Source organism: the organism of the source record quoted next, unplaced genomic scaffold (assembly GCF_019419815.1).
Source record: "Pyrus x bretschneideri cultivar Hongxiangsu unplaced genomic scaffold, Pyrus_bretschneideri_v1 Contig29, whole genome shotgun sequence".
Taxonomy (NCBI): Eukaryota; Viridiplantae; Streptophyta; class Magnoliopsida; order Rosales; family Rosaceae; genus Pyrus; species Pyrus x bretschneideri.
The window spans coordinates 125,535-140,904 of record NW_025999601.1 but is presented as its reverse complement, the minus strand read 5'-3'; the positions used below and the strand labels follow the sequence as shown (position 1 = coordinate 140,904).

General features: G+C 34.7%; 1 protein-coding gene across 1 annotated transcript; it reads right to left on the bottom strand.

Annotated features, from left to right (window-relative positions):
* Window positions 1–9,262: 9,262 nt before the first annotated feature.
* LOC103945677 (nudix hydrolase 9) lies at window positions 9,263–12,961 on the bottom strand. Its single transcript, XM_009356277.3, has 9 exons — window positions 12,777–12,961; window positions 12,574–12,648; window positions 12,132–12,188; window positions 11,882–11,964; window positions 11,417–11,475; window positions 11,022–11,170; window positions 10,628–10,768; window positions 9,925–10,083; window positions 9,263–9,642 (listed from the first exon to the last, which is right to left on the bottom strand). Exons 1-9 carry the CDS (start codon window positions 12,855–12,857, stop codon window positions 9,547–9,549), a joined length of 900 nt encoding a protein of 299 aa, XP_009354552.1. The 5' UTR covers window positions 12,858–12,961; the 3' UTR covers window positions 9,263–9,546.
* Between the last annotated feature and the right edge of the window lie 2,409 nt (window positions 12,962–15,370).

The following is a 15,370-nucleotide window of genomic DNA, read 5'->3' as shown; positions in this document are numbered from 1 at the left end:
GAAGAAAATCTTATTGCTAAACCATAACAAAAGAAATTATAACATTGAGATAAAAAAACAAAGAAGAAAAAAAAAAAGAAGAAGCAGAATCTCTTTAATATACAAGTCAATGATGGCCAGCAGAAATCATAATTTTCCACCTTTAAAAAAAAAAAAAAAAAATAAACATACAAGTACTTAGTATCAATGGAAGCACAGAAAGCTGCATGATTGGTGGTAAATACGGAACCAATTAATTGTTTATTTAAATCACAAAGGCCAAAATTAAAAAGAAAAAAACCAATATATTTTTATATAAATGTAAAGAAAAACTAATGAAAAGGGTTTGAAAACTTTGAGATTTAACGATAAAGACAAAATCAAGGGTAAAGTAAATAGTATTAGGATTGACTTTTCAGTGTTAAAATGTGATTTTTCGTTAAAGTGAATAGTACTGTGGATTTTTCGTTAAAACTCTCTAAATGTAATCTTGTGCTAGATTATGTTATAATTATACACAGGAATTGGATCCCAGAATCCCCACATCTTAGCCGTTCATCGTATATTGTGTGGTCAGAAATCATTTGATTTTTTTAATTTAAAATTAAACATAAATAGTATCTGATGAAAATTGGCCACACGATGTATAATAAACAACTAGGATGGATCATTTTCCTAGGGATCCCGTGATCTCATCCGTTCATTGTATATCGTGCAGTCAGTTTTCATTAGGTACCATTCATATTTAATTTTAAATTTTAAAATAATTTATGACCGCATAATTGGATGAGATCACAAGATCCCCAGAATCTCTAGGAAAATGATCCCTTGAAATAATTTCTGAACAGATTGTATTCGCAGTTTCTCTTTATAAGTGATTTTATTTTTTTAATTAAAAAAATGAAGAGTAATTCTGCCCACGTGTGGTTTGCACGTGCTGGTCCAAACAGTCCTCCCATGTGGGAATCTGTGCACTACGTATAGTGCCCCAAAAATGTTGGTGTCATTCTTTCTCATTGGGGGGATATCATAATGGGACAGAAATTTTTCCGTTTGCTTGTGCAACGCTACATCTTATCTAATTTACAATTAAGGCTCATGATACATAGTGCTATTATTTATTTATAGAAGAAATTATAGTAAAAGTTCTTTAATTTTAACTTAATTGAAGTAATGATCATTTTAAAAAACATGCTTATTAGGTCCTTAATTCATCAAAACGTGCATTTATAGTCGTTTTCTTCAATTTTGTTAAAACTTCAGTTAAATGAGTCACATGTCACGCACGTGAGGTTGAATTAAGGAGAAAATATGGAAAATCAAATGTGAAAATTATTGTAATGGTCCCTCAACTTTAACACAATTGTAGAAATTGTCTCACAATTTAACCTTATTGTAGCAATGGTCTTTCAACATGACATATTTTGACGGAAGTTTTAACGGAGTTGACGAAAAAGACTATAACTGCACATTTTCATGAGTCAATGACCAATAGTCACGTATTTTTAGTTAAAGAACCATTAGTACAATTTTTTCTTATTTATATTACAAGACATAAATTAATGATGTTACGTGTTATTATGTTTCAGCGAATTTTCTTTAATTTTAGAACATGTAAACATCATATGCTTATCTAGTAATATAATATATGGTTTTATATTTTTATGAAAAAATTATTGACTTGGGCTTTGCTTTCGCCATCATTGACTCACCAAATACGGATTGCTTTCATTATCGTTCATGTCTATCAGCATTTTGTTCGTACACACTACTGCTAATAAACTGAAATGTCTCGTTTTCCAGTCAAAGTGGTGCAACTTGGAAAGCTTCTAGATCTAGTAATTGTATATGGATCAATTATTAGCCCAATTGGAATTTTTGTTCATGTACACGTGTAGTTTGCGAAATTTTACCATACTCCGATAAATAGGATGTGTCGGTTAATATATCAAAGTCGTTCCATTTATTTATTTTGATACATATTTTAATTCTGAATATTAGAGGTAGTTTAATAATCATTTTATTTTTTATTTGAATTCTGAAATTGGGTAACCACTTTCGGTTTCCAGAAAAACGAAACTTCAAAACCAAAAAATGAAAACCACTTTCTTGAGTTTTCAAAACTTTTGTTTCTTAGGTTATATTTTTCTAAAATTTGAAAACTGAAAGTGATTACCAAAGTTTTCATTTTAAAAAAAAGTTAAAATTGAAAACAAAATGATTATAAAACGTCACCTTAGTCATGTAGTTATGTATAGTCGCAAACTTACAATGTATACCACACATAGAAGAATTTACATGACACGAACGTATTGTCACAATAACATCTTGTGTTAATAAAAACATGCAAGGTTTTTGTCCATATATCTCTGTTTCATTAATAACGACACCAAGTGACAATAAAGTGCCGTGTAAGTTCTCAGCCACACAAACCCATAAAGCGAAAAGAAGAGAAAAAGCAACAGAAAAATGGATCACAAGCAATGCATCTGGTCAAGTGGGAAAAATAGTGACAGGGCAATTGTAAGACAAGATGCTCCACCTCTTTGCCTAGCTTTCTCTTTCATGGACTCCACCTACTCTCCAAAATGGGCACTTTTTAGTTTTTACCTTGCTGCTAAAGTCTCAGAGGTAAAACGCAGTAAAAACACAGATCATCTGACAGAAGCTTTTACCAGTGTACTTAAATCCAACATGAATTGTAACCGGGAAAAATTATCCGGCATGAATCCCTCATAAGAATTATCCTTTCTATTGTTTGCTCGGATTTTCACTTTCGCAATTTTTTTTGGTTGCATGTTCGTCTTGTGGTCTCATTCGGCTTCACAATACTAGTATTTGCGACTCCCCGACATTGTTACAAATTTTATACTAGTATTTTCTTGTCAGATGTCTCCACAATAGCACCATTGCCCAATGGACTTGAGCTGTTTTGACAACGTATGGCATCATCTACAGACAAGCAAAGCTTACCCATCGTAAGGCTTCTTGATCATTAATTTTACCATATGCTCAGGATTCCAATCGGACAAAAGATTAAAGATGATCAGGGACTTGAGTTTGTGGGTGTGCGAAAGGCAAAAATGAGAAAAATAATGGAAGCTCATTGAGAAAAATTTACTAATTCCTGCAGTTGTACCTTCTGACCGAACCAGGAATCTTTCCCACAAAGGATTTAAGTTTGTGCCCACAAAAGTCCTGCAAAGCAAGTAGGTAACTGATTTAAAACCAGCAAAATAAAAGGCTGACTGTATATCCTTTTAAAAAAGTGGCATCCGATTGTAATTTGTTTCTTGTTTTCCTTGTTTCATAGGCGGAAGGAACCAATTACAAACTAATCTCGCTTATCAAGTATCATGGAATTAGAATCTGCCAAGACAGAACAAATAACATTTCCACTTTGTTCAAGAAACCATCTCTTCATGAAACTGTATAAATAAGCTAAATTACTAAACATGCTATCCAGTATCCACTGTCAATATTTGTTTTTATTTTTATTTTTAGAGGAGGTAATGACAGTGAAAAAGCGCATAAATCTAAGAATGTCGCATTACAGAATCAGATTTAGACAATAGTATATATGCCAATCATTTTGTTTGTTTGATTGAGAGAGAGAGAGAGCCCTATAATCTGTCAGACCAAGGTGGAGGCACACATGAGGCTCTTGGAGGAAGATTATCTTCTTTTCTAATATCTCTCTTCTTTCCTCTTCTCATATTTAAATGGTTATGGTTAAGCCACGTTAACATTTTATATTGATTTTTTTTAATAAAGATAATAAGACCAAAAGTAAAGTGTGAGAGGAGGGGACTCTTATAAAAGACCAAAACAACGAATCGGAAGTCAATAACCACTTTTGATCTCATAAGTTATACAATATATCTAAGAGAAATACTAAGGGGACTCTTATAAAAGTGGAACTCTCTGTTATCTGATATTTTTCTTTCAAATGTTTTATAATATTGGCACTGAAATTAATGTTAAATTGTGAGGTGATAGTGCGTTCGTGAAGAGCCTTACTTTTGAGAGAGTTCCCTTAACATTTCTCTATATCTAAATTACATATTAATAAAACTCTCTTTGTCAACTAAAAGAGAGTGAAAATACATTTTTGTCTTTTATCACAATAAAAAAGTTAAGAACAATAACGTGATTTTTTAAGTAAGAAAAAGTTACCGTTTAAGTTCAAAAGACTTTATATTATAGAAAAATGAACAGTCACTCTTAAATTTAGAGAGCAATTGTTCACTTGCTAAATTTAGAGAGATAGTGTTTTAGGAAATAAGTGGGTTGTGTTTGAATTGTTAATTATAAAATATTCAAAGTTTGTTAAAATATAGTGTTGTTAGAGATGAAAAGTTAAACTGAGTAGCCAAAATAGTTCTTTGACACTGTTCGTTGTCTAGTTTAAGAAAAATTTAGAGCTCATCTTGGAGATGCTCTAACAGTTTATATACTATCTTGAAATCAAAATGTTAGATTGTCATCTATTATCGATGAGCAAAGAAGTCTACACGTATCAATTGTTTGATCCTATTTGGACTCAAAATTACACCATCAAGTTGAACGATCGAGGCCGTTGAATGAGTAGAGTTCCAGACATTTGTGGAGTTGTTAAGGTAATTTCTTATCATTATTGAGGGATAATATTGTGGTTTTAATCATAATTATTATCTCTTAATAGTATATTAAATTATTGTAATTTAATATTATCTAAGATCCCAGTCAGTTTGAATGAAATGGAATAATTTGTCTTATTCATGTATTGCTTTGGCCACGTGGGGTAATGCATCATTAGGAGATTGATTTGATAGAATCTGGCAATGTCGGGGAATGATACGGCTGTAATTTACAAGGCACGACATCTAGCATGCAAGATGGGGTAATTATCATCACCGAATATCCATGGTATTTTAATTCAATGGGATAATGCAATTACATGCATTATCACATCTACGGGAAATAGGGATTGCATGCAAGACCTGCAGTTGAAGTGGGACTGTATCAAGTTGTTATGAAGGAACACAAGGACTTTTTGGATGATGGTGATGATAAGATGGCAACAATCAGATTGATAACTTTTGGTTTTTTATGTTAAAAGATTTAGTATATTGGCATATGCCTTTATACCGTGAGTCAGCATGAAGACCTTTGTGAAGCCAGATTCACTTAACATGAATATTGGGAACCCGTGCAGCCATGCATGCTGCGAATTGTGTTGATAAGGATTGTTCAATATGATTATCAAACAGTGGTTGATTATCCTTTAGTATCAAGACGTGATTTGTTGTTCGCGGCAAAGGCTCTACAAGGCGGCCATCATGTGGTTTGGTATTATAAATACAAAGCTGCACACAACATAAAAGCCCTCTCAAATTCAACACACAAACTACTCTACGTAAACTCTCGCTTTAAGCGAAACCTCTCAACAACCTTGAGATTTTTCTTTTTCTTTTTCCGCTAACACATCTTTAGTTTGGATAAACAGCAGTGTGAAGGCAACTAGCGACATATTCAGTTTGGATAAATAGCACTAGAGCCGTAGAATCAGTCGACCAAGGAGCACCTTCAGTTTGAATAAACAACACTGCTTCGAGGCCGACTGGTTACCTATCCAAGTCTCGGTCAACAAGAGTCATTGTGGGTAGAGGTCATCTCATCAGCTTTTTCGGCGAAGTAAGGTGGTACCAAGTCAATGATGGTTTTTTCGGCGAAGTAAGTGCTTTTTCGGCACATTGAAAGTCGAATTTGATATTTGAACTTCATAGAACTATCAGCCTTGTCTTCAAGCTCTAGAACCCGAAGGCCGAGATGTATTCCTTCCTCGGCTATAGTTGCAAGATCAAGAAGTCAACAGCGCACCCAATGCCACATCAACATATTTTACTCCCCAACCTAGCTCAGTCGACGAGTTGGCACGCCTCGCACATAACCGAAGGACATAGTTAGCTTATTAATTACTCGGCATGCGCGCTATGTAGGCTTGGTAGTTTTTAGGGTCAACAAATCCAAATTCAATTGTTCATATGTCAAAACTTCTATCTAGATTAATCAATTGTTCACACTCACATAGAAAGATTAAGACATGTGAGTATATAACTTTATATACAAATGAGGCTCACATGAATATAAATATTACGAAAGAAATTAAATAATTGTACATAAATAATTTCTAACTATGATACGTTGGTAGAAAATTTTTAGCTTAACAGACAAGTAAACTTATTTTTATACAATTAAAATTTTTCGTGGGGGCTTTTTGTAAATCTTTAATGCAGGGTGATATGTGTAGGATTCAGCATACTTATAGAGAGGGAGATTATGTTATGGATAAATTAGCAGGAATTTGTCCTTTGAAGTATGGTTGTCATATTTTTTAGGCTCCTTCCGATGATGTTAGTGGTTTAGTTCAGGAAGATTTATGGGAGGTTGCTGGACCAAATTTGTTTAGTTGTTTTTGTGTTTGTGGATGTGTGCCCAAAAAAAAAAAAACAAAAAACAAAAATTGTACTTCAACGTATTGCTCAACTGCAATCACCATTATTGATTCGGAATATGATTCTCTCATCTCTTCATTTCTCTATGCTTTCTTCTTTTTCTATTTAAACAGTTATGATTAAGTCACGTCAACGTTTTGTGTTAATTTTTTAATAACCAAAAGAAGATAAAAATTAATATGTGAGAGGAAAAAGAAAATAAATAGAAATAAAAGGTGAGAGAATCCTACTCCTGCCCTATAACCAAAGAAATTATAACATTGAGATACAAAAATAAAGAAGAAATGCAGCAGAATCTCTTTACAAGTCAATGATGGCTTTTCCACCTTTTTAAAAAGAAACAAAAAATAAAAAATACAAGTACTTAGTGTCGAAGGAAGCACAGAAAGCTGCATAATTGGTGGTAAATACAGAACCAATTAATTGCTTATTTAAATCACAAAGGCCAAAATTAAAGGAAAAAAAATAGAATATATTTTTTTATATAAATGTAATCTTGTGCCAGATTATGTTATAATTATACACAAACAAGCCACAGGGAAAAGCACTGTTTGGGCGTTTGTTTGTTCCCCTAAACCTGTTCCCCTAAACCCAATCACAGACCACCTCGGCTACTTAGTAAAACTAAAATTTAGTTAAACACTTATAACTCACATGCATGTTCTGCAACGGATTGTATTCGTGGTTTCTCGTTATAAGTGGTTTTATTTTTTTATATAAAACAATGAAGAATAATTTTCCGCACGTGTGGTTTGCACGTGCTGGTCCAAACAGTCCTGCCTTGACCCCTAATTGGTGCCCATTTGGGAGTCTGCGCACTACATTAGTGCCCCAAAAATGTTGATGTCATTCTTTCTCATTGAGGAGATATACAGACAGAAAATTTTCAACTATGCAGCTATGATTTTCTTTTTTCAACTCTGTTAAAAATTTTGTTAAAATAAGTCACGTACTACGTACGTGAGACTAAATCAAAAAGAAATATATGAAAAATCTGATGAGAAAATTGTAGCAATGGTCTCTTAACTTTAACCTAATTAAGAAAAATAATCCCTCAACTTAAACACAATTAATAAATGGTTCCCCAAATTTAATCCTATTGTAGCAATGAATCTTTTAACAAGACTCATTTTGATAGACGTTCTAACGGACTTGATGAAATGGATTATAACTGCACGTTTTCATGAGTTAATACCAATGATCACATATTTTTAGTTAATCAATTATTACTTCAATTAAGTTAAAATTAATGTACGATTGCTACAATTTTCTTAATATAAGACAAATTAATGACGTTAAGTGATATTGTGTTACAGTGAAATTTCTTGAAATATGGTACAACATGTAAACATCGTATGCTTATCTAGTAATATAATGTATGGTTTATATTTTTATTAAAAAATTTAGTGACATGGGCTTTGCTTTCGCCATCATTGACTCACCAAATTCGGATTGCTTTCATTGTCATTTACGTCTATCAGCATTTTTTTTGCGTACACACTACAGTGGGTGTCGACTGCTAAACTGAAGTGTCCAGTTTTCCGGTCAAAGCAGTGCAACTTGGAAAGCTTCTAGGTCTAGTAATTATATATGGATCAATTATTAGCCAAATTGCAATTTTTGTTCATGTACACGTGTAGGTTGCAAAATTTTACTAAGCTCCCATAAATAGAATGTGTCCGTTAATATATCCAAGTCGTTCCATCTACTTATTTTGATACATGTTTTAATTTTGACAATATTAAAGATCATTTGATAATTATTTTGTTTTTACCTATTTGAATTCTGAAATATAGTAACTATTTTCGGTTTTCAAAAAAAGCGAAACTTCAAAGCCAAAAAATGAAAACCACTTTCTTGAGTTTTCAAAACTTGGCCTTGAGTTTCTAGTTTTGTCTTCTAGGTTTTATTTTTTTCAAACTTGAAAACTAAAAGTACTTACCAAAGTTTTCATTTTTCAGAAAAGTAAAAATTAAATACTAAAAATTAAAAATGAAATAATTATCAAACGTCTCCTTAGTCTTGCAGTTATGTATGGTTGAACTTGATCACAAACTAAACAAAATTACAAGACAAACATTGCCAAAATTGAAAGGATGAAAAAGAAAATAAATTATAAAGATTAGCAGCCTATACAATGTATACCACACATAGAAGAATTTACATGACGTGAGCATACTACCACAATAGCGTCTTGTGTCAATAGAAACGTGCAATTTTTTGTCCACATATCCCTATTTCATTAATAATGACACCAAGTGACAATACACCCGTCACATAAAGCGAAAAGAAAGAGAAGAAGCAACAGAAAAATGGATCATAAACAATGCATCTGGTCAAGTGGGAAAAATATTGATAGGGCAATTATAAGACAAGGTACTCTAACCCCTTTGCCTAGCCTTCTCTTTCATGGACTCCACCTAGGCACCTACTCTCCAGAAATGGGCACTTTTTAGTTTTTACCTCGCTGCTAAAGTCTCAGAGGTAAATCGCAGTAAAAACACAGATCTTCTGACGGAAGCTTTTACCAATGTACTTAAATCCAACATGAATTGTAACCGGGAAAAATTATCGGCACGAATCCCTCATAAGAATTATCCTTCCTAGTTTGCTCGGATTTTCACTTTCGATTTTGCAGTATTTCTTTGTTGCACGTTCGTCTGGTGGTTTCATTCGGTTTCACTACAAAATGCAACAAAAAAACTACAGGGACGAAAGCGAAAATCCAAATGAAAAGGGACTGTTGCTGCAATTTAACCAATTAAAAAAAAAAACCATATATCACAGATTGTAAAATATGTTTACCACTATTGGTGATAACAAGTTGATGACAGTAACTGTAATTAGCTACGATAAGCCACCATTGTCAAATTACAGGTACATAATTCAAATTAACAGTGATAAAAGACAAATTATGTTTTTGCAAGCATGTGTGAAACTGAGTATAACAAGCATGGTTATCTGTTTTTGTACCGAATCGCTAATGATGAAGAAAGGGAGTCCGAGCCTTAGAAGTGTTACGGAAAGCTGCTGAGACACTAACGGCTGAGAGATATGAGCAGATCTTCCATCAAACATTCTTCACGGCTTCAACCATCATCTTATACAACGCGAATCCACCTTCATGACAGCCTGGCATTTTCGACACCATGTTCTCTAATTCAATCTGGTATAAAGAAAATTTCATGAGATTTGCATTGAAACTCAAAACGGAAGTTGAGATTCATGAGTGGTCCCATAAGGTTGCATCACTATTCAACCATGTTTCAGTCAGTATCACCATAGCTCGCAAACAACATTACCGCACAATTACCTCTTGCCATTCTACCATCATTGACCGTGACTTGAATATTAACAAATAAGTAAACGAAAGACTTCCAATGCAAACAATTGTTTAGAAAATAAATACATGATGGTGCGTCTCTGTTGGATAAAAGTTTGAACTTACCATTGGAACTGTAAAGAGCTGAGTTGATTCAAAGCTGTCTTGGGCACTAGAATACAGTTTTTGAATCTCCCTTGAGCTGAGACTGCATTTCATGAAGAAAAATGCAGTTGGCCTCACATTAAGCTCCCTGCGGGATATACCGATAAAAACTTGCTCATGCTGCATCATGGCCAAATGATTAACATTAGATACTTTTTAGTCAGAGAGGAGAGGAGTTACTAAGTAGTATCAAAAGAAAAAGTTCATTATCATTGGATAATAAAATGCCCTAAACCTAGAGAGTCAGATTGGTGAAGGCAGCAGAATTTATGTAGTTTAACTTTAACTAAAACAAGCGTAAAAGATAACCGGAATTGCTCCAGGGGCATCACACCCGTTCTTGGCCTCTCACCAAGAATTTTGTCATCTCAACAAAATAATCCCATCGCAGGATCAGAATTCCAATCTCTGGAAAACACAGCTTTTCTATTCATAAACTCTTCATGCATACAACTATTGGAATTACAAGGGATGTTAGGAAACTAAATCTAATCCCAATGAAACTGGAAGTAATCTTAATCCTCATAAAAGTAGGAAATCAAATAACTAAAACCCGATATTAAAATACTAAAAGCCTAGAGAGTAAATAAAACTCATCGTGAGCGGGGAAGACACATAAAATGTGTAATGGACAATTAGGAAACAAACATACAGATGTACTTACAAGGGAACCTGAAGGTACTCCGATTTCTTCAACTACCTCACGAACAATGCTCTCAAACATCTCCTGAGAAACTTTGTTGTTAATAGCTTTAGAGTCTGTCATGTCCTCATGGTGATGGGATATTATTCCAACTTCGTGGGGCTGTTAATCATCAAATATTATGGAATTAGAGGTCGAGATAAGCCCCTGCAGAAGGATAAGGCAATAGAAAAACCTTCTTACCATAGCTACAAGGACAAACAAAAAAGTTTGAAATGATCTAGATAATGCGTGGCAGGCATTGATATGATCCCAAAACAATGAAGTCATGCACAGGCAAGCATATATCCAACGATAAAATCTCACAATGCAGCTAAAACTGAGGTCCGAACTATTTTTGTTTCAGTTATGATACCTCTGGATGGCCTCCTGGGAATACAAAGTGTCCGGGAGACTCCCCGACATTGTTACTTCTTTGCAACACCAGTACTTTCTTGTCAGATGTCTCCACAATAGCACCATTACCCAATGAACTTGAGGTGTGTTGACAACGTATGGCATCATCTACAGACAAGCAAAGCTGTAAATGTCAAAGAAATTTACAAACCAAGTGAATAATTATATGCCTTCTGAGTTGAATTTACCCATCGTAAGGCTTCATTATCATTAATTTTACCAAATGCTCAGGATTCCAGTAGGACAAAATATTAAAGATGATCAGGGACTCAAGTTTGTGGGCGTGCGAAAGACAAAAATGAGAAAAATAATGGAAGCTCATTGAGAAAAATGTCCTAATTGCTGCAGTAATACCTTCTGATCGAACCAGGAATCTTTCCCACAAAGGATTTAAGTTTGTGCCCACAAAAGTCCTGCAAAGCAAGTAGGTAACTGATTTTAAACCAGCAAAATAAAAGGCTGATTGTATATCCTTTTAAAAAAGTGGCATCCGATTGTAATTTGTTTCTTGTTTTCCTAGTTTCATAGGCGGAAAGAACCAATTACAAACTAATTTCGCTTATCAAGAATCATGGAATTAGAATCTGCCAAGACAGAACGAAAACATTTCCACTTTGTTCAAGAAACCATCTCTTCATGAAACTGTATAAATAAGCTAAATTACTTAAAATGCTATCCACTATCAATATTTGTTTTTTTATTTTTAGAAGAGGTAATAACTGTGAGTAAGCGCATAAATCTAAGAATGTTGCATTACAGAATCCGATTTAGACAGTATATATGCTGGTCATTTTGTTTGTTTGATTGAGAGAGAGAGACCTATAATCTGTCAGACCAAGGTGGAGGCACACATGAGGCTCTTGGTTAGATCCACCTCCACCATTCCATACATGTTGTCCATACTGTATGATTATCAACAATGTACACTAGATCAGTACATTACATGAATATCGAAAATCAAATGAAACTACGGGTTACAATTTCAGACAGAGGGATACGTGTCAGGAAGAAACTAAATGATCCTGCCATCATACTACATAAGTTTCATTGTCAAAGAAGATCCACATACCCTGAACTTTGTCCCATTGTACAGTGATGGATTTTTCTGGACCCTTTGATCCCATATCTATAAAAACAAAATAAAACAGCTTAGCCATACGGTATAGAAATGTGAGTGAACACAAATCAGAAAACCAAGCTTGTGATGAAAAAACCACCGAAAGACGCTTGCGTATTCAAGAAAATAAACTCAACCCCAGGATCCAAAATTGCAGATTTTGTAATAGAACAAACAAGCTCATCTAATTCCTACCAGAACTGGGCTCCCCAAAATGCAACCCATAACACACTGGACTGTTTCATTTCTCCTTAAATTTACAACTCTCTCACTAATCAGTTGTTAAAATCAAATTAAAGAAACCCAAAATACAATAAATACATAAATAAACATAAATATATAAAATGCAGCTTCCTGATCACACATATACAAAATTACACAATCAAAAGATCACCTCAGAAATAGAATTCTCCAAGTTGATGTCTGGATGGGGAATTCGATCATAGACTCCATCAAAAACCACAGAAATCTATAAACCCACAAAACAAAAAATTCATCAGGTTTGTAAATCATATTCATTTGAAAAGATTACCATTGAAGTATGGCTTTGTTAATCATACAAATCAAGTGAATGATGGAAACGAAGAATTGAAGAACCTGCGAGGGTGAAAGACCAGAGGGGCAAGAGAGCAGAAGCCTGTAAGGCTTAGTGATCGTTTCAATCTCTGCCTTCTCCATTGGAATAGCACGCGCAGACCAATGTCGATGAAAGTCTTCTGGGATTCTGAGAACTTTGAGAAGCCAATGCTTGCAAGCAACTGGCAAGGATGGTTGCTAACTTGCTCTATGGTTCAGATGGGCTTGGCCAGCTAAGTTTTAAAATTTTAGGGCCCAAGATAAAAATGTTGGGCTTTTTTATCAGGCCTGGATCGAGTCGGTCAGGCCCATTGACCAATCCAATGTCTTGGTCCGTTAGGCTTACCAGGTTTGTATGCTAGGGAGTTGGTATTGTCACTCGAAGATGTATACACCATGCACTCCTCTTTTCTTTGTCAACTGAAGATAATATCTTTTTTTATTGTCAAACATGGTCAAACAAAATGCATGTGGGTTAGATCCAAAGGAGGAAGTTTGACATTACCTTATAAACCATCAAATTAATATTTGATCTTTGTCTTTTGACATGTCTATTGGAGATATTCTTCGAGAGGCCCTCCTCGCTGCTGAAAGGAAGGTGTAGAAGACCAACCACCAACCGCCTACTATTTTTTTTGGGGATTAGAATGGATACCTTTCCTTCATTAATTAGTAATCCATCTTATACTTTTCAACTTGAATTTTTTTGGAAGTTGTCGTCAATTTCTTCATTCAGTATGTCTTGAATCTTTAAGTTATCATATTCAACCAATTCTCTTATGTTAATACCACTTTAAAATAGGTCGCTGTGCACTCTCTAAAAAAACAAAAAAGGAAGACAGAGATGTATGATAACTATTTTGGAGTTTAATAGAAATTCACACTAGTTGATTATTTTTCCCGCTCCTTTGAAACCAATTTAGCTAAGAAAATAAAACTAGCCACTCCTCCCATTATATGTGGAGATCGAGCTTTCTCTCCTAGCCCTTCGATGCTAGACTTTCGGTCAAGGATTTGTCTCACCTCAAGTCTTCTTGGGGCTTTATTATCCCAACTGAAATGAGTTGGATCTTCTTAGATCGGTCGGCCCCTGTTTGGGGGGTTGATGTGATGAATTTACCGGTGATCGTGGTAGATTTGCTCCTCTCCGCATTTGTAGAGCGTTGAAGTGACAAATTTACAATGAATCTGGTGCATGCCAATGAAATGTCGACAAGTTGTGAGGATAATGTCACCTCTTGAAGTAAACTTGAGTTGATTTAATTAAGGGTGTCTAGATGTTTAGGTGGACATCGATGGAGAGTGGTGGAGCTCTTTAATTTATGCGGTCATGTCATTAGCCCTTGCGAATGGAGGAATCTCCCCTTTTAATCTCTTCCCCTTTCCTTCTCATTTTATTTGAACGGTTATGATTAAGCTACGTCAATATTTTATATTAATTTTTTCATAGAGACAATAAAACAAAAAATAATATATGAGATAAGGAAATGAAAGAAGATAGATATAGAAAGGAAGAAAATCCTACTCCCTTGCGAATTAGCCCTTATGAATGGAGTTCGCTTAGAGTCCCTATCTAACACTGGCACTTGCAAGTTTTTAAATCAGATTTGTCACTGTTGGCATTTAGTGAATGGGGGGGTTAAGGTGGCTGGGAAATAATATATGAGATGAGGAAATGAAAGAAGATGGATATAGAAAGGGAGAAAATCCTATTCCCTTGCGAATTAGCCCTTATGAATGGAGTTCGCTTAGAGTCCCTATCTGACACTGGCACTTGCAAGTTTTTAATCAGATTTGTCACTGTTGGCATTTAGTGAATGGGGTTAAGGTGGCTGGGAAATAATATATAAGATGAGGAAATGAAAGAAGATAGATATAGAAAGGGAGAACATCCTATTCCCTTGCGAATTAGCCCTTATGAATGGAGTTCGCTTAGTCCCTATCTGACACTGGCACTTGCAAGTTTTTAAATCAGATTTGTCACTGTTGGCATTTAGTGAATGGGGTTAAGGGGGCTGGGTCCGACTGTGATGTAAGGTGGAGGTGGCTAGTTAGGGTTGTTGAGAATTGACAACATATATTTTAAATTTTTTTAATCTTATTTCTATTTATTCTTTAGTTTTCTTATTGTTTTAAAACTTTTAGATGTTACTTTTACTTTGTTTATTTAGTCCATGTGTCAATGTGTTACCCGACGTATGGATCCCACAAAGTGGCATGTTAGCAAATTAACCAAAAATTTGGCAAAGATGGATGGTAAGGACGAAATCATAGTTGCTGGATTAGGTAAAATAGGGTCCGAATTTTGTATCAGTACGTACGAACCAATACTTTGGCGATTCGATGGTTCATCTAGATCTCTAATCAGATTAGAAAAAAAAAAATTAAAGAAAAGAAAAACGCATTTGGTCACTGTAAAATCGGTGGTAAATTTGTCGTTGTCCTGGTTGTGGTTGACGGGGAAGGAGAGGAAAGAAGAGGTCAGGGAAGGAAAAAAAGGAGAGAGAGATGAGGGAGCAAGAGAGAGACTGAGAAGAGGGAAAGTCAGAATGAGTTTACCACCGTTGTGGACCTTGTGGTTGTCGGGGAAGGAGAAGAAAGGAGAGAGAGAGAGA

Bases quoted from the DNA above. Each gene is read 5' to 3' on its own strand.
- LOC103945677 (XM_009356277.3), bottom strand. From the start codon at position 12,857: ATGGAGAAGGCAGAGATTGAAACGATCACTAAGCCTTACAGGCTTCTG. The intron at 12,649-12,776 runs GTTCTTCAATTC...GTGGGTTTATAG, and splicing joins CTGGTCTTTCACCCTCGCAG to ATTTCTGTGGTTTTTGATGG. The intron at 10,084-10,627 runs GTAAGTACATCT...GCCATGATGCAG, and splicing joins GAGTACCTTCAGGTTCCCTT to CATGAGCAAGTTTTTATCGG.